The 24053-nt window shown below is 37.9% G+C and overlaps 1 protein-coding gene across 5 annotated transcripts in view; it reads right to left on the minus strand.

Annotated features, from left to right (window-relative positions):
- tep1 (telomerase-associated protein 1) overlaps positions 1-23409 on the minus strand; it is a 39064-nt gene extending 15655 nt beyond the window's left edge. For all 5 annotated transcript variants that reach the window (XR_003595943.1, XR_003595944.1, XM_028020965.1 and 2 more), the window contains exons 1-32: positions 23271-23409; positions 21025-21476; positions 19839-20030; positions 19606-19755; positions 18140-18304; positions 17920-18057; positions 17343-17414; positions 17091-17215; positions 16467-16624; positions 15517-15626; positions 15359-15437; positions 14275-14464; positions 13248-13566; positions 12294-12446; positions 11082-11150; positions 10004-10122; positions 9844-9918; positions 9032-9172; positions 8667-8958; positions 7710-7831; positions 7521-7634; positions 6890-7007; positions 5772-5960; positions 4621-4808; positions 4395-4542; positions 3599-3778; positions 3427-3519; positions 3212-3347; positions 2559-2718; positions 1440-1573; positions 1265-1353; positions 1030-1144 (exon numbers count right to left, since the gene is read on the minus strand). Coding sequence is in view for 3 of the 5 variants with exons in the window: in XM_028020965.1 (XP_027876766.1) it covers positions 1030-1144; positions 1265-1353; positions 1440-1573; positions 2559-2718; positions 3212-3347; positions 3427-3519; positions 3599-3778; positions 4395-4542; positions 4621-4808; positions 5772-5960; positions 6890-7007; positions 7521-7634; positions 7710-7831; positions 8667-8958; positions 9032-9172; positions 9844-9918; positions 10004-10122; positions 11082-11150; positions 12294-12446; positions 13248-13566; positions 14275-14464; positions 15359-15437; positions 15517-15626; positions 16467-16624; positions 17091-17215; positions 17343-17414; positions 17920-18057; positions 18140-18304; positions 19606-19755; positions 19839-20030; positions 21025-21474 (4783 nt within the window). In the remaining 2 variants the exon portion in view is untranslated. The remainder of the gene's footprint in view (positions 1-1029; positions 1145-1264; positions 1354-1439; positions 1574-2558; positions 2719-3211; positions 3348-3426; positions 3520-3598; positions 3779-4394; positions 4543-4620; positions 4809-5771; positions 5961-6889; positions 7008-7520; positions 7635-7709; positions 7832-8666; positions 8959-9031; positions 9173-9843; positions 9919-10003; positions 10123-11081; positions 11151-12293; positions 12447-13247; positions 13567-14274; positions 14465-15358; positions 15438-15516; positions 15627-16466; positions 16625-17090; positions 17216-17342; positions 17415-17919; positions 18058-18139; positions 18305-19605; positions 19756-19838; positions 20031-21024; positions 21477-23270) is intronic.
- Between the last annotated feature and the right edge of the window lie 644 nt (positions 23410-24053).

The raw sequence follows: 24053 nt of genomic DNA on the forward strand, positions 1-24053 counted from the left end.
ACTCAAGCGTGAAAATGGCTGCAAACAGACGCTTAATTATACAGCCGTACATCTTTGAAAAGCAGAACTGGAGCCTCCTGCATAACGAGAAAGAAAACAGCAAAAGCTTTCTGGATGGTAAGTCAACACCAAACAATTTGTTTTTTCCAGCAGCCATTGTACAGCGCATACAGCGATAAAACCAGCTGACCAAACCTGCTGGAGGTCAGCTGGGGTTGCTTGGTAACAGACTGTACCTGCTGATTTGTGATGTTACATTCAGAAGGTTTTTGAAACGGCTCATTTTCCAGACACTAAAAACATTAACTTATTACCAAAACATGGCTGTGTGTTTTTTTTTGTGGATGTTTTCACACCTGATAGTTCTGCAGACTCGGTTAGATTCTTGAACAACGTTGCAACGCTTGTTACATTTTCAGCTGCTCTATTTCAAACGAACCAAACTAACTGATAAAACCTGTTCCCCTCCTCGCCTGCGGTGGCGCTGCACCAAGAACCATTGAAGGAAACAATATGAAAACCTCAGAAAAGCACAACTGTCTTTGTCAAAAAAGGGGAATAAATGAAGTATTGTCAGTAGGATTTCTTCTTTGTCTTTGGTAAAAGACCACAAGCCATTTCTCCTTGAAGCAACAGACTCTCACATTGGTTTAGGTTGTTTTACCCAGAATTCTCTATGCTGTAGTCCACTTCCTGTTTTTGGAGCGGTCTCCGGTCCACTTGGCATTCAACTGCACCAGAATTCACTTCAACCGAACTGAGACTGAGGTATGCAAGCAAACCAAAGTTCGTTTTTTTGGTCTAATCACACATTCACACCTCCCAAAACAAACCAGACTTTCTAGTAAAACAAACTAGAGTTGGATTAAAACGGATTAAACTGCGCTGATGTGAATGAACACATAAAGCGTTTGGGTTGTTTTTAGAGTCAGCTGAAACTCCAATTTAAAGAACAAAAACTGAAAAAGTGAATTTTGCGTAACAAGTCCCCTTTAATCATTTTCTGTCATTATCTTAATTCATCCTCACCATGCAAGTCGTACGTCTCCAGCAGGTGGTGAAGGAGGCCGTGGCTCACATTGGCATGCAGGAAATAATAATTGGAGAGAAGCGAATCAAGAGCCCTCTGCTGTCCAATCTGAATCTATACGAGTTCAAACAAAAGCAACAAGGACTTAAAAGTGCTTTTTCTTTGAACAGGAGTTATGAAATATGCATATAAATAAATATATTGTTTTGTTGTAGCGCTTAAAAGTGAACAAACCAAGCTTGATGGCAGATGCATGAGCGCATCGCCTTCAGAGTGAAGGAAAGAGTCGTTTCCCTCAGGGTCAGCCGTCGCCCACAGATAACCTGTTCAATCAGAAACATTAGAGCCCATTAAAAATAACAAAAAATAGCTGGTATGCTTATTTAAGGAATGATGGTGTTTGGTTTACCGGCCAGAACAAGGTGAGCTCTGTATCTTTCGGTTTCTGTTGGGAGGAAAAATCCCTCAAAGCCTCTTTTCACCTCTGGGTTGCTTAGAGCCAAAACGTCGTTGGTGTATTGGCAATGAGACGGAGCGGTCAGGCTGCAGGAAAAGGTCCAAACAGAGAGAAAAACACAACCTTACAGCGCCAAAATGTCAATACATCCTTCTAAATTTAAATCTGTAAATATTTAGCAAAGGATTTATCACAAAAACCACTTAAATAATAATTTTAATAAAAGGTTAAGATGTGAAAATGACACTAAGTATTTCAATTTAAAAAGTGGACATATTTAGGTCAGAAATATTCTGGAAGCTTCTCTGATCAACAAAGATCAAAACTACCGTAATTAATCTGATGTCAATTTTATGTTTTTCAGTCTTTCCTATTTATTTTTTTTTAAACAGTCAAATTGCATTTGTACACCAGGTCAAATGGAGGTCAAGGATTTCTAACTAAAAGGGCCAAGAAGTTCTGATCATATAAAAAAAATTATATAAAAAAATGAGGAACCATTTCTTGTAAAATAAAATTATTTTTTTAAGTTTTAATTTTAATTAATTAATTTATTTTCTTTTATTAAAAACAATTACACTAAGAACAAATTACACCTTCAGTCCAGTGAAACAAAATTTGCTTAGAGCCACAAAAACTGAATAAAAAACTGAATACCTACGATAGGAAATGTAAGATTTTTTAATTAACTTGAATAAATTCTTAGATTTATCACATTTCCTTCAATATAACATTTGACTTTTTAACACAATGAAATATAAATTACAAAAAACTGCATGTAGTTTGACACTTGTATAATGTTATATAATGTGGGAATATTTTCTGCACTATTAGTGTAATTCTTTGTGGCCTATGAAAACTGCTAAACATTTTTATTTACCTTTATATTTTAAAATATTGTGCGATTCTTTGGTCAAAGTCACTAAAAGCCACATTTTACTCCGGAGCAGCAAGTTGCAGATCGATGGGTTGGACTTTTCTAACTTTTCCACAGTAAATTTTATTCTACTGTAACTAAAGTTTATATTTTAAAGCTTATTTACTCATTAATAGCAGTAGATGGCGCTGTACCTTTGTAAATTCTGCACAATGCGGGTGAAAACTGCCATGGGAACCCGCCCTTTGGGCTTCCTGGAGAGCTGCAGCACCTCCTCCCATGAGACCTGGCCGTCCGGTGAAGACAGGTTGTTACACGTGTTCAGCACAGAGTACAGGTCTCTCTCCTTCAAACCTGCAGATAAAGAGGAAAACACAAACAGACCAGAATGAATCCTTTCTCTAAGTCAAGATTCACACTTCTGAGAAAGTCTGGAAATGGTCCCAGTCAGATGTCGCTGTAATGAAATCATTTATGAATAGAACATTATGTTCATGGCACAAAAACAAGAAATATTTCAGTTTTTGTGTAAATTCTGGGGTAGATGCCTCATAATTTCAGCTGCAGGATTCTTTACAGACAATACATTGTTGTGGGTTGTGAAACTGAAAGTGATAGCCAGGTCGTTGAAGTCAAAGGTCATGGTTCTGAATCGGAAAACGATCCACTGTGACCTCTGGTTTAGAGGTCAGACTTCAACCTTCAGCAGTGACCCTTAAGGCTGCATTTTTTTAAAGATTAAGCAAACTACAAAAACAAGCATGCAAATGTAAATTATTGCTCTTGTTTTAATTTATTGTGTGATTGATTGATTTATTGTTTATTATGACATGTTGCAGAACTTTACCGTTTTTACTGACAGCGAGAGCTGCGAGGCTCAGACGGAGTCCAGGTATGTCTCTGTACTGGTTGCAGAGTCTCTCCAGGCTGGACTGGACCAGCAGACTCAGAGACTGAGGCAAACCCTGCAGAGTTTCCTTCAGCTGAAACACAAAAACACAGCATGCTCTCACTCCCATCATCTCCTCAGGTTATGAAATAAACCTAAATATGAGTCTATACTTTTTCAAAGGAGGCAAAGTTCTTCAGGTCTTCACAGGCCAGGTGCAGGTAGAGCGGACTCACAGCTCCTTTCTTTGTTATTAAAGTCTGGAGCTGAATTTATAGAACAGTTTTCCAGTAAAAACAAGTTCCAGTAACATTCATAAAGAGACAGAGGATGTAAAATCAGAACCTGGTTGTTAAATGCAGAGTCACTGAGCTTCTTTCCAAAAACATCCAGCTCCTTCTGAACAATCTCCCTCTTACCCGGCATGCTGAGCTGCCCCAGAGGAAACGGCTCGGCTCCTTTTTTCTTGGCTAAAGTTTGCAGCAGAGGTGAACTGGACGCGACGCTCAGCACCAAGCAGACACCCTGAAGACAAACAACTAAATATTTATACAGTACAGACCAAGAAAGTGTGTCCAAACTTTTGGTCTGTACTGTATATCTAATGTCCAACTAAATAATTTTACTCTCAGTTTTAATCGTCTTGTAGGGCTCGAAAATATGCTGGAAAAACGTATCACGATATAAGTGTTTCATATCAGTCTGTATCGATAATTATTGATTCGTTTTTGTTTCAAAAATTTGAAATACAATCAAACTGGTGGGACGACCTTTTCCTGTTTTATCCAGTTTTCTCTCCACACAGTTGCTTTTTACTTTTAAGCAGTTATGAGTCACAGTGACGAAACCTTAAACTGCTACTGTGCCGGTTACTGAACAAGTCGTTGCTAAGTAACCAAAGAGTGAGTGAGTTGCTAGGTAACCAAAGAGTGAGTAGTTTATTTTACCAACTTCACTAAGTTGGCAGAGTTGGGTTGAGGAGTTAAAGTCTTTCCTCAGCCTGAATCTCCCAGAATGCTGTGCGGCTCTGAACCGAAGTTCAGTGAATATTCTATCAGATGTATTATTTATTGATATAGATCGTGTATCTATAGCGATATATATTGTTGTTGATTTATTGTCCTATTCTCTTGTAACCAACCTGAGGAAGCAGCTGTGGGATCCAGTCAGAGCTAAACTGTCCTTTGCCATCCTGGACCAGATCCACTCCATCAACCAGAACCACCAGAGGTTTATTCTTCTTCTTCTTCCTTTCACTCAGAGTGGAGTGAAACTCCGACAGCAAGTCCCTAATGTATCCAAAATTAAAAGGTTAAAGCAGCTGGAAAGAACTGCTGGTGCAGAAACTCTATGTAGGAGTTTCTTACTTGTACAGGTGAGGAAGAGGTGATTCCTCCTCTGTGTGTTCATTGTTTCTGAGCCACTGAGCAAGGCATCGAAGGAGGTTTTCCACGGAGCGCGCCGACTGGCTGGCAGCTGTGGAGTAAGAGATGACGTCGCAGTGGAGGTTCGTTTTGGATTTCAGTCCAGTTCGAAGGGAATCTGCCAGAGCAGCCTGACAGTAGGGAATAAATGCAGGAATATTTGGTTTAACAGTGATAAAGACAAACAACTAGGACACATTTACAAATCATTTTACTGAAAAAGATGTTTCCTTGTGATCTATTTGGCTTCCAACTTGGGCTGAATGTCTAAGAAGTTGATCAATCACAGAATAACATAGAAACATAAAATAATACAGCTGTTTTTCTAATACCTAGAACAATAGTGAGTTTAAAGAGGACCTATTATGCAAAATTCACATTTTGTACATTTTTTGTACTTCCATTCGAGTCTCAACTGCTTTTAGAAATAAAGTGAATAAATAAATAAAAAACACCTGGAGGTTGTTTTTGTTTGACAATAGGTTAATGCTTTTTGCGTGTGGAAAATAAGCCGTTTCAAAAACCTCCTGATTGTTGAGTCATACTGAATGGTCGCTGAGCCGTTACCTAGCAACCCCAGCGGAGTTCTGCCCGTCACCTAGCAACGCAAGATGAGCTCCTGCATGTTTGTTCAGCTGATTTTGTTGCTGAAACTTCTTGCTGCATTCTTGTTGGTTGCATAGGGGGCTCCGCTTCTGCTTTTCAAAGATGTGTGGTTGTATAATTGCGCATCTGTTTGCAGCCATTTTCATTTCAAAATAAGTAGAACTGAATAGACTAAATTCTCATCATCCAAGAATGATTTTGCAGAAAATGTAACGAACAAGTTCTGTTCAGCTCATAAACTGTTGAAGCATAATAGGTCACCTTTAAGGTTTTCTTTATTTTGTGCCTCTAACTAGTGGACTTTATTTAATCAGACAGGAAATTGCCCAGGAGAGAAAATGCCACTCAAATAGAATTTGAAAACTTTATATGGATCCACAAATATTTATATTTTATCGTCATCACCATGTCTTCATAAGCTGTTTGTAATTCTGCCCAGGTCCTTTTAACATAATCTGGATTCAAACCACCTGAGGATGTAAATTTACCATGAAGACAGTTTTCCCTTCTCCAGGTCCTCCTTCTATCACCACCATTCCTCCCTTGTTTTGGACCCGCTCCACGGTCCCCACAGCATTCGACAGCAGCTTTGTCCTGCCGAAGAACTGCCTCTGCAGCGCCCCCTGGTGGACCTCCTGCTCTGAAACCTCCAGAGCAGTCTCTGCCTCCACATCCTCCTACATAAAATAGATACTGTCGTATTTCTGTCTAGTTTCTAGTGCAAATATATAAAAAAAAACTCGAAATAAGGCAAAACAAACTTAAAAGTAACTTTTCGGCAAGATATAGGAGTTTAAAAATAAATTTTAAAAAAGTACTAGTTCCACTGGCAGACTTTTAAACTTATTATGAGAAAAATGCCTTCCTTTAAGTAAAATAATCTGCTAGTGAAACTGGTAATTTTTCATCAGTATTAAGACATTATTGACTTAAAACAAGTTGAAAAGTTACCTGTAAGTCAGATCTGTCTTATTTTAAGTGTTCTAAGACATTTGCAGTAGAAACAAGACAAAATACTTGGTAAGATTTTGTGTTTTTATAGTGTACTTACTTAAATTAGTGTGATTTAAATCACTAAACTGCACAAAGTCACTGCATTTCATTATATTTTGGAACAAATAGTAGAGAATATGGTAAAGATATAATTTCCAATAACACTCAGTTTAGTTCTTTAACATTATTAACTGAAATATGATAAGAATCAAAATTCTTATCATGAAAAGAGATTTCTCACAATAAATGATAAACGATATGATAAATGGCAACCTCTAAATGCAAGGCATGAACATGCCAAATATGGAAAGCGTGTGCAAGTAGAGAAGATCGTGTTTAAAAGTTAGAGCTATGTGTTGGGGAAAGTCAGATGTTGTACTGGATAGTTTCTAACTAGAAGGGTATAAAAGAAGCTGTGCTTAAAGAGCTTGAAGGTGACCAAGCTCCAATAACCAACATTAAAATCTGTGAAACAAATAGTAAATAGGCTGAACTTCTTACACTCTCACACTAGAGCCACATTGACAGTCATGCACTAATATCGGTAGACGAATGCCTTGCTCAAAGGTACATTGAAGGAAACCGGAAAGTGGATATTTGATCAATTATTTACCTCAGCAAACAGCTTCTGAACAGCCAACCAGAGGTCTTCCAGCACAGCTTTCCCAAAGTCCTCCAGCTTTTTCACGTATGGCTTCCCCTCCACAACGCCGCCCCACATACACGAGTAACTATGAGACACAGTAAAAGAGTTTAAAACGGAGCTAGAAAAGCTCTTTCTTAACCATTTCCACAACAAACACTCATTATGCTGATGGTTGCGATGATTTTTGTCTCTTAAGTTTTAAATTATTAACTGTTTGCTAAACAAACATACTTCAAATTCTTAACACAACTTTGTGTTATTTGAATGTATAAAACTTTTAGCTAAAAAAAACAAAAAAAAACCTTCTTTTTAAAGTACCATACAGCAAAACCAGCACCAGTAATAACAGCAGCGATAACAGCAACACCAACAAGATAAGGGAAAATAACTACAGCAAGAACAGCATCAACATGTTGGTCACAAGGAATTCATCCAACATCAAATGATTCAGCTCTTTAACATCGTCTGTAGTTTCTACAAAAATAACAGTTTAACACAAACGTTTTGGTTCGATTTGTTTTTCTCACATGCTTCTCATTAAAATGTCTTATGTCATTCACTTAATTCACGTCAGCTCTGTCTACATGTTTGGACTCACTTTTCAGTGATTTTAACTCCGTCATCCAGGAGTCTTCTCTTCAGAGATGAAAGTTTCTCCTCAGCGTCTTTTGATTCGGCGGCAAAATCGGATCTCCAAGCCACCGGAACGGATCTGGACGCAAAACGGGATCAAAGAGCGGTTAAAAGTGAAACAAACAAGGCTGAACGACTGATGTTTTCTGCTTACTTGATGATGCTTGGATCTCTGAAGTAGCAGAACATCCGCTGCTGAGCGGCGCCAGGGTAAAGAGCCTGGAACTGACGGATCTCCATCTCTGTGATGGAGAGACCGGCTGGAGCAGAAGCCAACTGCATTTTAAAAATATCGTTATTTACCTGCTATAGATGAAAATTCAAACTATAGACACGTTGCAACGTGATGTCATGTACGCAAGAGCTGCTAGCTGACGTTGACTACACCAGACGTATAAAAAAAGAGAAGCAGTGCTTTTCTACTACTTGCCAACACTATGACAACTGAATAACAAGGTCAGGAAATAGTTTTAATTAAGAAATAGCTAGGGAGCATTATGCTAGCTTGACTTTGACAACCTTAACATGTAGATGTGCTGCAGAATTTGTTGTGTTTCAGTTCAGTTAAAAAGAAAAGGTGACCCACATATGAACCATAAAATGTAAAGTTGACCCACAGATCGTTAGTAGAGCACATGTCTAAATTAGCTAATCATCCACCGCTGTGTTCAGACAATCACTTAATAATCGCAAAATAAACGTCAAGCCTGAAAAAATAAAACTGAATGTTCTGCTCTTTGTGCAGGAAATGTTTCCGTGTTTTTTGGTGGTGAATCCTGATACGTTAGTGGAGCTGTTGTCAGTCACACAGACCTGTTGCTACGGCAACAGGTCTGTGTGTTAGTGTAGCCGACACAAAGAGCGAGAAAAAAAGAACACGAGTGGTTCTGCGTCATTCTTCAACGGTGTCTCTGCGTTGTTTTCCTTTTTCTGTGGCGCACTGCATTAAATGACTAAAACCAACATCTCCAGGTTTAATTCATTTACTTGGATTGTTCAACTGCAGCAGCACGGCTACGGACGGCAAGTAAAAATCTTGTCTTTTTGCCCTCCGGATGTAATCAATAACATGCAACGTGTCTATAAAAAGCGTTGGTATGACAGGCCGTACCCAGCTGTACTGCGGCAGGTCTGGAAGGACGGGTCTGGGAGGAACCTGGCCGTACCTCTCCCCCAGGATCGCCACCAGCATCTGGCTGTGGCACACCTCCGACAGACACAGCGCCGCGGCCCGCTCCGACTCCTCCTCCGTCACGCCCCAGCGAAGCTCCACCTCCTGCAGGTGGAGACAGTGGGCGGCGGCGCGGCGGCGGAGCTCGGGGAAGACGTAGCGCACCAGGACGTCCCGTTCGGCATGCATGTCTCTGAAGGTGGAGGAGATGAACACCCGAACTCCTCTCCATCTAGGAGCAGCAGGAACGTTTAAATATCAAGTAAACATCAACTTTAACCGCTGAATCAGTTGAGAAACTTTACCTGAGCTTCGGGGCGGCTGGCACTGAAACAATGTTTGAAGTCTGTGGTTCTTTGGCTCCAACTGGTGGTGGGATGTTGTACAGTTTGTCTAAATGCTCGACGTGATCCAGCAGCCTGGAAGATCCTCGCTCTGCCACAAATCTGGTAATTTAAAGAACGTTTACTTTGGTTAGCAACCTTCAACTGTTTAATAGTGTTAACCCAAAAGAACTAATCATAAATATTAGTTACACTGAAGAGCATCTAATATTTTCGCTTCAACGAGGGCATTACATGTTCTATAATGCCCTCAGATATTGTATTTATGTTTACATCTTGTTCTATACATACAGTGTTTTAAATAGTTTCTGTATGTTTCTTGTTTGAAATAAATATATTGGGGTAAAAAGAAAAAAAGGATTACGAAAGGAAAAGGAACTGCTGCATAGACAGTTCCTCTACTTCAAAATAAGAGCGTGAACATAAACGTCTATCTACTTGAAGAAATCTGAACAGTCAAAACAAAAACCTCAACACATATCTGTCAAACCTTATTCAATTGAAAGTTTACAAAAAAAGCCAGGTAAGTAAATTTGTGCTTAAGAATGCATGTGGCAAAATAATTTAAAGGGAAGCTAAGTGCTAACGTTTCCAAGTTAGCAAAAGTGCTAAGCTAACAATAACCAATGGGCTCATTAGTGGAGATGAGAATAAAATTAAACTTTTTGTTGTCATGAAAAACTTCAGAATACAGTCTTGGGTAAAAGTGAGTGCAACAAGGTTTTCATATTTGCCTCATTTCCTTTTGGATCTAAACTTTTCTCCATTTTTACCTCAGGATTTGCTCACTGAAGCCCTTCAGCACCACATGGTTTCTGTCACGAGGTTCCTCTGGGAGTCCAACAAGGCTGCACAGAACAGAACAGGATGAGTCAGAACCCACAAAGCTTCAGAAACGGAAATCAATGCAGAATGGCACATGAAAAAAAATACCTGTCAGATATGAAGATATTGACACCGAGAGCTTTTTTGTTCTTGGTTTTATAGTTCTTGATAGCCCAAACAAGTTCATTATCCAGCCAATTGTGTGCGATTGTGATGATGTTATCCACCTGAGAAGATGGAGAATTTAGTTCTGACGTTATTCAGAATGAAATCCTGGCTACAAACATACAGTTAGACCTGAAGCTGCTGTATAATTTGTGCCAGATTGCTGCATTAGGAGAGAACTGCAGGTAAACTGGCATCAAAGTAAACAGGAGCTGTGACTTTTAATGACATTTTTGCATGTATAAGTATTTCAGAAAAGCTATTGGTTTCTGTTGGTTTCATTAAAGGTGATTAAATATGTTCCTTGAACAGGTTAGGACAGGTCTATGGGTTATATAATACATTTTTATTGTATAATTTGCAGAAAATCGTCCTTATATAATGAGATTTCAGTCTGCCCAGTTCTGCATATTTTCAGAATGAGCTGTTTTAGGGCATCTTGTCACTAAATCCAAATTAGCTGCCACAGGCCACGCCCCCTAAAACTCAACGTTTACACTTGCATGTGAAAATGGCTGCAGACAGAGGCGCATCCATAAATCTTTGAAAAGCACAAGTTGCTTCTGGAGAGTAAGTCAACAACAAAACACGTGTCTTTTTCCAGCAGCCAGATACATAGATAAAACCAGCTGACCAAATGTGCTTAGGTTGCTAGGTAACGTGTAACCTAAGCTAGGTTGCTAGGTAACGAGGCAGCGCCTGCTGATTTGTGACTTTACATTCTGGTGGTTTTTAAAACAGCTCATTTTTGACATTAACCTACTGTCCAATAGAGCTGCGTGTTTTTTTGTTGTTTGTCTCCAGAAGCAGTAGAAACCCAAATGTAAATATAAAAATGTGTAAAATGTGAATTTTGCATAATAGGTCCCCTTTAAATCATGACCAAAAACATTTTAACTGTAAGTGAAATCATCAAACAATCTGTATAAAAACATTTGGCTCCTTTTAGAACTTTAATATCTGTACTATTTTTTGTATACTGTGTTATTTTCTTCTGTTCTTGACCTCGAATAGCACATACCTTGTTTTTCTTGGTGAACAGCTCATAAAAAAAGCTACAATCCATGTCTCCGTGATGATCGGTCGATTCCTGCGAAAGAAGAGTCCATACAACATCGTTACCTCTAACAGCGCAACAAGACGTCTGTGCAATCGATGGATTATCTGGCACCAAACTTCTGGATTTAATGACTGTTGGTATAAAAGTATCTTCAGTTTTCAATTATCTGGAGGACTGGAACTAAAAATTATTTTAGCAATTGATTATTCAGACCATTAATTGATTAACTGGTTAAAAAAAATTGGCAGACTTTTTATTTATGTACTAAAGCCACTTTTATAACACATTAGAAATACAAAAAACTAATAATTCAGCTCCTTTTATAAATAAGACCTTCTATTGCCTAAAATGCAATAAAAGCATTTCTTTATTTGATTATAATTTACAGTTATTTCTTCTGCAACAATTGTTTCATAATTACCATTTTTAATCACAGGACAGCTTTTTTATTCCATGTCATTACAGGCAAAGTTTTAAACTCTCGTCTTTTATGCAAGCAAATAACTAGTAAATGTTTTAGTAATCGATTATTTTATCAATTATTCTGACAATTAATTGGTTCATTGAATAAAAATATTTACATAATATTAGAAATGCATAGGAAGATGCAAATAAATAATTGAATTCCTTTTAAACATTTTATTGCAATAATATAGCGTTCCTTCAATGTACACTTGATCATTAGCAAAGGATGCACCTGCAGTTAAAAAAAAAAAATCAGCCATTTCTGCTTGATTTAGCATCAATACAGTGTAGGGCTCATCTTTTGATAATTTTTGGATTAAACTATTAATATTTGGATTTAAAAAATGTGCTTAATAAGAGAATTTATGTCCAGAATTTGAACTAGGTGAAGCTACAACTCTGCTACATGTGACGTTCTGCGTAGAATGTGTTTACATATATATATATATATGCTTTATATATCTTAAATAAAAAATGTATATATTTTGTAGTTTTGGCTTAATCACTGCACTAATTATGTTGTTCGTTCTCACTGTGTATACTCACATTAACTAATCTAATACTAGAGTAGTTGATTATTTCAAAAAGTGATTAATCACTATTAATACGATTCTCCAATTCACTAACTGGAATCTTCTCTCCATGTCAGAGTTTTCTTAATGCTGCACCTCAGATTTCATGATGCACAGAAGCACCAAACGTCCTGACCTTCATTTCTTTGGCCAAACTTCGGGCGTTTTCCAGCAGGATGTCAGATCGCAGCTCCACTTCGTTGTAGCAGCCGTTACAAGTCCTGAAGAGCCGGCAGTTTTCTGATCTGTTCTTGATCATCAGAGCGAGCAGAGCCGACACCTCCATCATCTGCAGTAGTTCATGAACACAAACAGAACCTTACTGGGAGCTTTTCTCCACCACAGAACCGATTCTCAGTCATTTAGTTACTTTGAATCGTTAAGCTGCTTCCTTAAAGCGATTCGGCTTGTTGGTAACATCGTAACGTCTGACGTATTTGGTGACGACGTATCGTACACGCTCCGTATTTCACTTTAGAAAATATCCAAGATGGCGTCGCGGCGGAAGCACTTCAAAATATGTTTATATTTCACAAAAAAAGACGATAAAAGGTCCGGTTGCAACATGCTCAGCACTTTAATCACAATAAAAAGAGGAAATACCTCCAACATCCTCAAATAGTTGACCACATAGCCTGCAATCGATTTGAACGAAAGTAGAGTGTTTGATAAGTTGCTTAGCAACAGCGGTGGCTCAAGGGGGCGGAGCTTCGAGCGCAGAGTTTCCTGCTGTGTGCGTGAAACTTATTGTATTAATGTTAACTCCATACTGAATGAATAATTTCCATCTCACAATAACATTTACAGTCAGATTCAATAAATTGGAATATATTTTCAGACGAGGCTCATTTATTAAGTTTCATTTCATGTTAAAATGTTCATTTTACAGAGGACTTATTGTTTACCAAGTTCTAAATGTGTTTTAATGGAATACATTATGGTGCATATTTTGAATTAAAGAGTTTGTTTCATAATTTGATGAGAATCGAAAATAGAATCGATAAGTGAAATCGATAATGGAATCGGTATTGATAAATTCTTAGAAATTTCCATCCCAAATCAGGTTACTGCAAAACCAAAATTCACTCACAGTCGGAGTGAGAGGGTCGTGCTCTTCCTCTTTTCTCCCACGCTTCTTCCTGCCATCTTCTTCTTTTTCTCCTTCTTCTTTCTTTTCTTCTTCTTCTTCCTTTTCTTCTTCTTCCTCTGCTTTGTCCAGTTCCTCCGGGTCCGGTGGGATGCAGAAGTCCTGCTTCCTGCTCCAGGACTCGTCGTTCCTTGAATGGGCGACGACGAAGAGGACGGTGTTGCCGGGTAGCGGAGGCACGTTGTAGTTGCAGGAGATCTGGATGGCCGTCTCCAGAGCTTTGCGGTAGCGGTCCAACAGGTCGATGCTGTAAAGTCTCTGACTTTAAAACACAAGTCAAAAGATTATGCTGTTTCAACTATATCGGTTTTAATGTTCATTTTTGACACAAATGTAATATTTAAAATGCAGATTTAGGACTGGATCTAATAATTATTGTAGTAACTGATTATTCTAATAATTGATTTGATTAAAAACTGGCATATTCTGCAGATTTGTCCTTTATGCAATATTAAAAATACATTAAAACAGTTCCATTCCTTTATTAAAGAAGGAAATAAACCTTTTATTGCCTAAAATGCAATAACAGCAAATGTGTACGCTGTATTATTTGTAGCAAAAGATGCATCTGCAGAAATACTTCAAACATCAAATTTCGATTTTTATTTTTAAATAATTTGGACCAAGTGGAGCAAAAACTTTGCTACTTGGAAATTCTTGGTAGAAAATATTTACAAATGATTTCTTATTACTATGTAGAAAGCAAAATGTTTGTTTTTTATAACAGCTTTGGCTTAATTACTGCTCTGAGTGTGTTGTACTTTCATTAAATGACCTTTAGTGAGGACTTGAGTCGAGTCTGTATACTCCAATTAATGATTAATCGATTACTAAATTAGTTAAGATTTTTGCAATAATCAGCTAATCACACTAAATCCAATTAATCAGAATAGTTACAATTAATCATGATTAATCATTTCATCACTAGCATCATTAATGTAAAATTTGTTCAGTTATCATCTAATCTTACGTGGCTTTCAGAAGCTGGGCCTTCTTGTTCTTGTACAGTCGATAGATGAATGGCACGCCGAGCGTCAGTTTTATCTTCCCCTTCTTACACTTCTGCCAATCATGCCGGCTGCGCGGACTCTTGGGAACTTTCTTCAGGATGCTCAACAGGATTTCTTTGGCAGGTGGGATCGCTTTCTGGGAGGCAGAGACTAAAAGGAGGAAGAGGGTTTTTTAAAAAAAGATCTTTTCAACCTTTAATGTTGCATATGTTCTGTATCTAAAAAAATTCATGAGGAAATTGTAAAAAAAAAACTAAACGCCACAATAAACTAGTGGCTTTGTACGTGCAAACCCATACACTTACATTCTTTCAAAAAAAAAAAAAAGAACATGCTAATTGAAGTTAAAATAAAAAAAGATATAGATGCATCTATTTTAAAAGGTTTTTATTGGCAGATTCTTTTGGATTGTTTACATAAGACTAGATAAGGTTTTAGTAATCAAATATTCTATCAATTATTCTGGTGATTAATTGGATAAAAACAAAAGGCACATTCCTCAGATTGTTGATGTAATCATTTGCAAACAAGCAAATAATTCAATACATTTTTTCAATTAGGAAAAATAAACAGAAAGTGCCTGAAATACTACAACATAGAATTTTTTTAGTGTATGCTTCACCATCTGTAGCAAAGGATGAATCTGCAGCTAAAAAGAAAAAAATACTGTCTACTAATTTGTTGATTAATGGCTGCACAGCAAATGGTGCTTAGGAATTTTTTTTTTTTTGCAGAATTTGAACCATGTGAAGCTAAAAATGGACTTCTGGACAAAACATATTTATAGACAAATGTTTTATTTAATCTTAAATGCAAAACATATATATTTTTTGTACAGTTTTGGATTAATTACTGCTCTCAGTGTGTTGTGTGTTGTTCTTTTAGTATTACTTTAATACTGGATTAATACTAGATTAATCGTTTCAGCCCCAATTAATTTGCTAAATTAAACAGAGGTGGTAACTTTTTTGGCCAGGTGTTATATTTAACAACCTTTTCTGCATTCAGTAAGTTTAAGTCCTTCATATTTATGATGCGTCTTACCTAAAGTACGAAGCTCCAAGATAACTTTGTAAGCAGCGAGGAATCGGAAAGGAAACTGGCGGCTCTGAATGACTGCTTTCTGTGAAAACATCCAAACATCAACATCAGAGTCATGTTTTTAATTCAACCGATCTGTGGCTCATCACAACGTGTCGCACCTGATTGGTCAGCCTGCGCAGGATCTTTTTGTGATGAGCCTCACTGATTCCTTTAGTGATCATGTTCCTCAGGTTCCTCAACATGGCCATGAACGGCAGAGATCCGCTGTCTGAACAGGAGAAACGAACATTTATTACAAACTTTTAAGGCTTTCTTCCAGGGCTGAGCGATAAATTAGATTTTATCAAATCGTATTTGTGGATTTTTGAGATTTAACTTTTGGAAAAATGTTTTTTTTTCCCCCCACAATGCACTCCTTATAGTTTCCATAGTTCACAGGGATGTCAATGCGCCCATGGCGGCCATCTTGTTTTTCAATTGTGTTTAGCAGCTTCTAGTTACTTGGACTCTGAGTTCAGGTGATTAAATATTAAGGTTTTTGTTTTTTAATTACTAGGGTAAAGTCATAATATTATGAGAATAAAGTTGTAATTTTTATGAGAACTAGAACACGACAAACAAAAACTTAACCAGCTCAGTTTGTCTTCATATTCTGTTATTTTCCATGTTAGAGTTACTACTTTATTCTCCTAATATTACAACTTTATTCTGGTAATATTACGACCTTATTTTTGCATTATTTTGGCTATTGTCGTACAACTTTATTTTTGTTATTTAAAAAAAAGAAGGAAGCCTGGCGGTAATATCACACTGTAGGGTTGAACTAAAGTCAAAGTCTAAATAAACAGAAACTGTAAAATACGATTGTCAAACAAGATGGCCGCCGCTGGGCTTGCTGACATCACCATGCACTATAAAAACCCCCCTTAAAAAAATTCTGGATTTTCCAAATTTTAAATCCTCTAAAGCCAAAAAAAAAAGTGGATTAATCAATAAAACAGATTTATTTCCCAGCCCTGGAACAAACAATGTGGTTCATCTTTTGTTCCCCTTTTATGATAAACTAGTCGACGCCAACGATGGATGAGTTTGAGTTTTACTTTCAGACCTATGAGCTTCTGCCAGGTGGCGGCCTTGTTGCCCTCCAGACTGACCAGTCGTTCCCACGTCTGTGGCTCTTTGAGCTTCATGCGCTGCCCGGCTCTGTCCGGCTCCCACACGCCTTTTATTCCACTGCGGGTGAACGCCTTCGCATCGCTGGGGTACCTGCAGAAAGTCAGACAGAGACTTTAAGACGGTTTTCTGCTAACCTCAAAAACTATTTTAAACATTTTGCCTTAAAAAGGGGCAAATAAATAAAAAATATCACAAATCGCAACTGTTTAGGTTTTGGTTTATTGAGTTGTTTTGACATTTAAGTTGGGTTTGGACTGGGAAAAACTTTCTAAAATAATTCCCACAAAGCTAAATGCAAAATAACTATAATCTAAGTTTAATACAAATTCATACCAAGCAAAGTTCATAAATATAAAGTACACTTGGTTTCAGCTCCAGGGTTTTACTTTTCTAGACATAATAGAAAAAATCTGGTTCTTTAAATCCAACTTAACAATAATGTAATAAATCAACTAACTAACTCCTGAATGAGTAGATGAATGAGTCAAAAATTAATCAACTGAGCAATGCAACAGTCTCTGGATGTCAGGCTCCACCATCAGGATGTGTGTCTTACTTTTTTCCCAGGATTGCCATAACAAATTCAGCAGGTTCTTTAATGTGAAGCTTCTTGATCAGCTTCTTTATGCTGAACTCGCTCTGTTTTTTGTCCACCACCTCTCTGCTGCCCTCCAACTGGAACTGAACAAAAATTTAAAAAACGCCCGTTTGAACTGCAGCAATTAATAATAATCAGACTGCAGACATTTTATTTTACATCTATGATATGCTGCAGTTAAAGTAAAAAGTAAACAAAGTAGTAACTTACAAAGTTCTTCAGAATTTCCGGATCAGATTTGAGAAATTTGGCCCATTGTACGAGGTCTGATTTAGATGGTTTCTGAAAAAAAAATCAGACAAAATACTGAAAACAGGGAGCTAAATCAGTGGAGGACAGTCCAGTGATGAGTTACAGAAACAAGTCGACTCCACGAAAAGGGACCTATTATGAAAAATTAACATTTTTGCACATTTTAGTTCTGAACTGCTTCTAAAAAACAGAACTTTGAAAAAAACAACAAACAAAAACAATAAGTTAAAGTTTTTTGGTATTTGGAAAGTGAGCCGTTTCAAAAACCTCCTGGTTGTTAAGTCAAGACAGGCAATGTGCCACCTAGCAACCCCAGCCCAGCCCGTTACCTAGCAACACCAGCCCAGCCCATTACCTAGCAACCCCAGCGGAATTCGTGGGGCGTGGCCAGCAGTAGCTTATTTGGATTTAAAGTGACAGAGTCCCTAAAACAGCTCAAAAAAGCAAGGACTGACCAGACTGAAATCTAATTATCTAAGAATGATTTTGTGTAAAAAAAAATGCAACAAATATGTTTTGTAACGCCCATGTCTACCTTTCCTTTTGGTTTCTTCCGGCTGTGTTTGCAGCGGTGTTTGCGCGTGTTGTATTTGGCCAGCTGGTACTCGCTGAACTGCTTGAACTTGTCGACCATCGCCTTCTTCAGACACGTCGGAAGGCACTGGCTGAAGCACTGGAAGAGGGTAATCAGTTTGTTTAGATAGAAATGAAGAAGTGGAGGCTGGATGGAGAACCTGATGCTGACTCAGACTTACTGTAGAGTAGATTCTGACTATTTCCAGCCAATCGGAGGGCAGCTGCACGGCAGCGCAGAAATACCTGCGGACGTGCGGCTTGGTGGGGTCCAGATTGGCGGCCAGAGCCAATAAAAAGTTTGTGGTGATCCTGATGTTTAATTCTTGCCTGGTGTAAACAGCAACCTGGACGGGAAACGAAGAGCAAACACATAGATTGATATGACGACATGCATCATAAATCCTTGAGTCCTTACACTGGCACCTGTGTTTTTGTTCATCTAATTAAAAAGAAATGAAAGAGAAAAGCTAAGTCATTTTAAATAACGCTTCTGCTTACATGCAAATGATTTCAAATGTTTGTTCTTTAAAGAAAACCAGCATAAGGAATTTAAACTTTTAAAACACCTTTCCAATTATTTTTAAGGAGATATGAGGCAAATTAGTAAAACCCTAAACTGCTGCTGCGCCAGTTACTCAACAGGTTGTTGCTAGGTAACCAAAGAATGAGTGAGTTGCTAGGTAACCAAAGAATGAGTGAGTTAACTTGCTGAACTTGCTGTGAGAGGTTGAGCAGCTAAAACCTTTCAACTGCCTACATCCCCCAGAATGCAGTGCGGTTCTGGATCGTAGTTCAGTGATATTACGTATTATCTATTGATATTGATCACATGTCTGTCAGGATATATATTCTTATTTATTTATTGGCCATCCCTACATTTCTGTTACACATAAATTTTCCTGTTTTACGGGACAATAAAGAAAATTTCTATTAAACTATAATCAGGTGACCTCCACTCCAATCATTGTGAGATTCATTCATCAATGGACTGAATGTCTGATGAATTAGGTTGGTCACTTTATTATTTTACGTTTCTTATTTGTATTTGTTATTATTTTATAGAAGTCCTTGATGTTAAAGGAAGCCTATTATGCAAAATTCACATTTTGCACGTTTTACTACCATTTGGGTTTCCACTGCTTATAGAAACAACCCAAGTACTTTTTGGAAATAAATTCATGTTTTTTGGTAATGGAAAATGAGCCATTTCAAAAATGTGTTAAGTCACATTCAACACTTGGTGGGTGCCAGTTTGGCACAGTTACCTAGCAACCGAAGCTGAGCTCCAGCATGTTTGGTCAGAAGGTTTTATTCTTGTTGGTTGTGCAGGAGGCTCCACTTCTGTTTTCCAAGTGGAAAGCAGAAGTTTATACGGTTGTATAATTGAGCATTTGTTTGCAGCCATTTTCACATTTGAGTGTAAAAGTTGAGTTGGGCAGTTTATTTGGGTTTACAGTGACAAGAAGCCCTAGAAAAGCTCAAAATAGGCAAAACTGAGCAGACAAAATGCCATCATCCAAGAATGATTCTGTGCAAAAAATGTATTAAACATATTTTGTATCGCCCACAGACCTAACCTCTTCAAAGAACCATAGTAGGTCTCCTTTAACGGGTTATAATCTCAGCAAACTGTACAAAGGCCGACCTTAAGAAGGAACTCCGGGTCCCGATCAGAAACGTCCTTGGCCAGTGCAGTGATTTTGGTCCAAACGCTGTCCTCCGAGTTCCAGTCCGGCTGGCCTGGAGATTTGCTTTTATTGACCAGAGAGCAGCAGACGGCGTTCAGCAGGAGGTACTGAAAGACACAGACAGGAATCAGCACCCAGGGGTCAAAGGTGACAACTTAATTTTTGTTCTTACAGTAATTAAAAATAAAACCTTTTTATCTTTCAGCTTCTCTAAAGTGCTTTTATTTCCTCTGTCCAGTTCTGGAAACTCTTCCTGTCTGACGGCGTCGGAGTCATCAGGTTTCTGGGTGATCATGTCCATTTCTATGACTGGCGTCTCCATGGCGATCTCAGCGTCCTCTTCATCGTTTTCCTCCTCAGACACCATGTTGTCTTCATCCAGCTGATGTCCAGTCACATTACAGAAATCAAGACAAGCAGTCAGAGCAGCTTCAGTGCACATTTTCAGTTATTCTGTAGTTTAAGCAAGATATCTACAAACATTAAATAGAAAGAACAAGTTTTTCTTACTGATTATAATCAGGTTAATTTTTCCTTATTTAAGTCTGTTAGGATTATTGAAATTGGTTCAAGTTGATAAATGCCAGAATTAATATATTTTCTTGTTAGTTTCTACAAAGGCAGAGGTTTTCACAAAGATTACCATGTCTTCAAAAACTGGTCTTAAGTTAATTAAATTATATTATTTAAAGACAAAGGAAAAAGTACTAGTTAACCTGGCAGATTATTTAAACTGAAAACAAAACATTTTTACTATGTTATAAGTGAAATAATCTCCTACTACCCGTACGTTTTCCATAAATATTAAGGAATTATTTACTAAACAACTTCTATTTTTTGATGAAAAGTTACTTGTAAATTAGTTTTGTCTTATTTCAAGTGTACTCAGATGTTTGCACTAGAAAATAAACCAAAAAGTTGGTAAGATTTGTGATTTTTGCAGTGAAGTCATTCACTGCTATTCTACCTACGACTAAAGAAAATGTATATGAACAATAAAAGAACAACAAAAGAAAACAATTTTTAAAAATTATGTGTATTTTGCTCCTTTTCTCCTTACATTATAAATAATGTAAGTGAACTAAAACATAAATAATTAGGCTTATTTATAGTACAGTTAGCATTTTTTTTTTACCCCTCCAGGGGGTCTTTTTGTGGGCTCTAGTGTCCCTTATATGATAGTGTGCTGACAGGAAACAGGGAAGGAGAGGAGGGAAGACATGCGGCAAATATCGTCGGGTCCAGGAGTCGAACCCGCGACGGCCGCGTTGAGGACTCAAGGCCTCCAAATACGGGTTGCGCTAACCGCTACGCCACCACGGCATGCCCCTACAGTTAGCATTTTTAAATAAGAAATATAGAGAGTTTTTCTCTACCACGCTTGTTTCTTCAAAGGATGACTGCATTTCTTCTGATATTTCCTCCTCTTCTTCTTTTGCATCATTTTTCTTTTCTCCATCTTGTTTCAGGAATGAAGGAGGATCAGCGAAGCGGTTCACCAGAGAAAGCCCAGTCAGTGATGAGGAAACCAGAGCGTTGGAGGTGACAGTGGAGGTGAAGGAAGAGGGACGACTCTGAGACCCGGAGGAGAGGAGTTTGTTCTGGGTGTTGAGGAGAGGAGAACTGATGGAGGAAAAGGAGGAGAGCAGAGAAGAAGAGGTGGAAGACAGGCTGGTTGGCTGAAGAGACAGAAGGGAAGAAGGATGAGACCCGGATGTTAACGTTGACCCCTGGGATAAAATTTTATTCTCCAAACTTCGAGGGCAATAGTTGGAGGTCTGACTTCCTGAAGCCTCATTCCGCTGCTGCAAGGCCAGCGCCTTCATTTCTGCAGAGAAACACAAAGAGCAAAGCATTCACATGTTCTTACTTCCACAAACATTGCTGCACATCAAATACCAAGACAAAGCATCAATCAATGTTCGCGCCTTGTTTGCCACAGTTGACAGGTTAATAATTCCTCCTGTGACTGTAGCATCTGAACTTCACTCTATCAGGGCCTGCAATCAGTTTCTTTGCAGAAAAATGTAATAAAATAAGAGGGTTAACCTGCACAGCAACATAACAAATGGAAAGAAAATGGCTAAATTTCACCAATCAATTAAACTCTTCTTCCTGCAGTCTTGATATTCTACCCACAACCTTTTTAAAGGGGCAGTGTTATGTGTTTTAAAGGCACATGGCGCCAATTTATAACACAATCAAATAACTATGTTACCTTCAGTTGTTATAAAAATACTCTATGTCTAATATGACTTAAAAGAAATTATACTTTGTAATTTAATGCCTTGAAATTGGGCCTCTGTCCCTTTAAAAACTCCTGCTCTTTCTGAAACTACCTTCAGAAAGCCATCACATGGCTCCTCTATTAACCAGCACCTTTAATGAGCTCAGCATTTCCACCAGGTGTTTGCTAATTGCTGCTGGCTAGTCTGAAGGAGCTGAGTGGGGGAGGGATGCTCTGTGAGGCAAAAGCTCAGACGCTTGCAAACTGCAGCTCAGAGGAGGAGCTGCGACCCGAGGGTGGAGCCAGGTCCACCCAGGCGTTTTGTACAGCTGAATGGTTGCCATGGAGATTAAAGGATTTCTCAAACATGAAAAAATTTAAGCAACACTCCAGGTACGTTTTTGATGAGGAAATAACTTTAAAACATGACGTAAAGGTCAAAAAAGATTAAAAACATTGTTTATTGCAGCTTTATTCCATATCTTTCCTTTTTATTTTCTTAAATTGTAAAAATTTAAGAAAATAAATTAAATTGCTTTGTATGCATTATGTTTTTTGGGTTTTATTTCTTGTTTCTGATTAAGTTTGTGTCTATTCTCTGTTCTTTTAGGTTTCCAGTAAAGCACTTTGATAAACTCTTTGTATGAATGTTAGGGGTAAACAAATAAAATCGTCTTGGTTTCACAGATAAAATCCAAATTATCTGACTGAGCATGAGCTGTTTAGCAAAATAAGAGCAATAATCTTGTTGGTAGATACACAAAGTTGGTGGAAGTATAACTCAGAAGACCTGCAGCTAAAAATGCGTCTGCAAAGCATCAAATCAGGAACCTGAACAAAAATCCAAGTCACTCCCTTTTGGATTTGTAAAATAAATATTTAGAAAGCCATTCAGTGTCTTTTCTTCTTCACAAATTTCCACAACTGTGTGTTGGTCGATAACAAGAAATCCCAGTGTGTTTCCCTGAATGTGTTTAAAGAGGTGAAAGGGTGAATGGAGCCACTCCTCCGAATCTCGCTCCAGGTACATTCTTTCTGCTGACTGAGCAAACAGGTAACGTGTTGAGCAATACAATGATTAATTCAAGTCTGAAAAAGAGAAATAATTCAACGAAATAAAATAAAGCTTATTGATTTAATTAGGATCTAGATTATACAACCGGCATTTTTAAAAGTTGACTTTCTGCAAGCATAGAAATGACACAGGAACTCGAACGAGATTCTCAAACACACAAATAAGTTTTTGATTTGTCCAGTGCTTCACATCATAATCACTTTGCATGTGAAACCAGAGAAAATTACCTCAGTTCAGACAAGAAGTACAACGTCCTGACTAGCAATGAATAGAGTAAATAAAGGTGTGACGGTCAGGAGACAACAGACGCGGAAACTCACCAAAGATTCAAGCTTCACTTGAAGAGGACAGACTCTAATCTAAAATATCTGGACATAAATTATGTTTCCCATAGGTGTCCAGCTGTAGTTCAGTATTTCTACGAAGCCAGAAGTAGCTGGCTACTGGTGACACAATTACCTATGCAACGTAATACGTCATACGTTGCATAGGTGCGCATCATTTGTGTGCAGGTGTTCCGGGTGGGCGGGGTTAGCCTGAGTATCTTCTTTCAGATTTACATAAAATAATTAATAAAGTCATGTTAATCAGCATGTTATGATCAATTACATACCATATATTATTATTATTTTTATTGTTTTATTGTTGTTGGTTTTATGATTTACACATCTTTATAGCATCACATTAATTGAGTAATCAAAGACTACATTATTTACTTATGTTTTACCATTTAGAAAAATATGCCTTTGCCCTATGAAATATATTGCCTTACTTACTAAAAAAGGTTTACTTTGATAAAATGTGTGAAGGAAAGACAACTTCCAGGCACTATTTAGCAGTGGCGATTCTAGCCCTGTTTTAAAACTGTTTCTCAGCACCCCTGAATAGGATCGCCACCCATCCCGTAAAATACGGAGTCGTCCCACATTTGGCCGTTAAATGTGAGTCCCGTATTGAACCGATACAAAACTGTCCGATAGACACGCCTATAACACACACATCAACACTAAGTTTAACAATAATAAGAAAAATAACCATTATTGTCAGTTATGGTAGATCTGAACTTTGACCTCAATATGAGAAGCTACAGACTGATAGGAGGA

This window comes from Xiphophorus couchianus, chromosome 6, assembly GCF_001444195.1.
Source record: "Xiphophorus couchianus chromosome 6, X_couchianus-1.0, whole genome shotgun sequence".
NCBI lineage: Eukaryota > Metazoa > Chordata > Actinopteri > Cyprinodontiformes > Poeciliidae > Xiphophorus > Xiphophorus couchianus.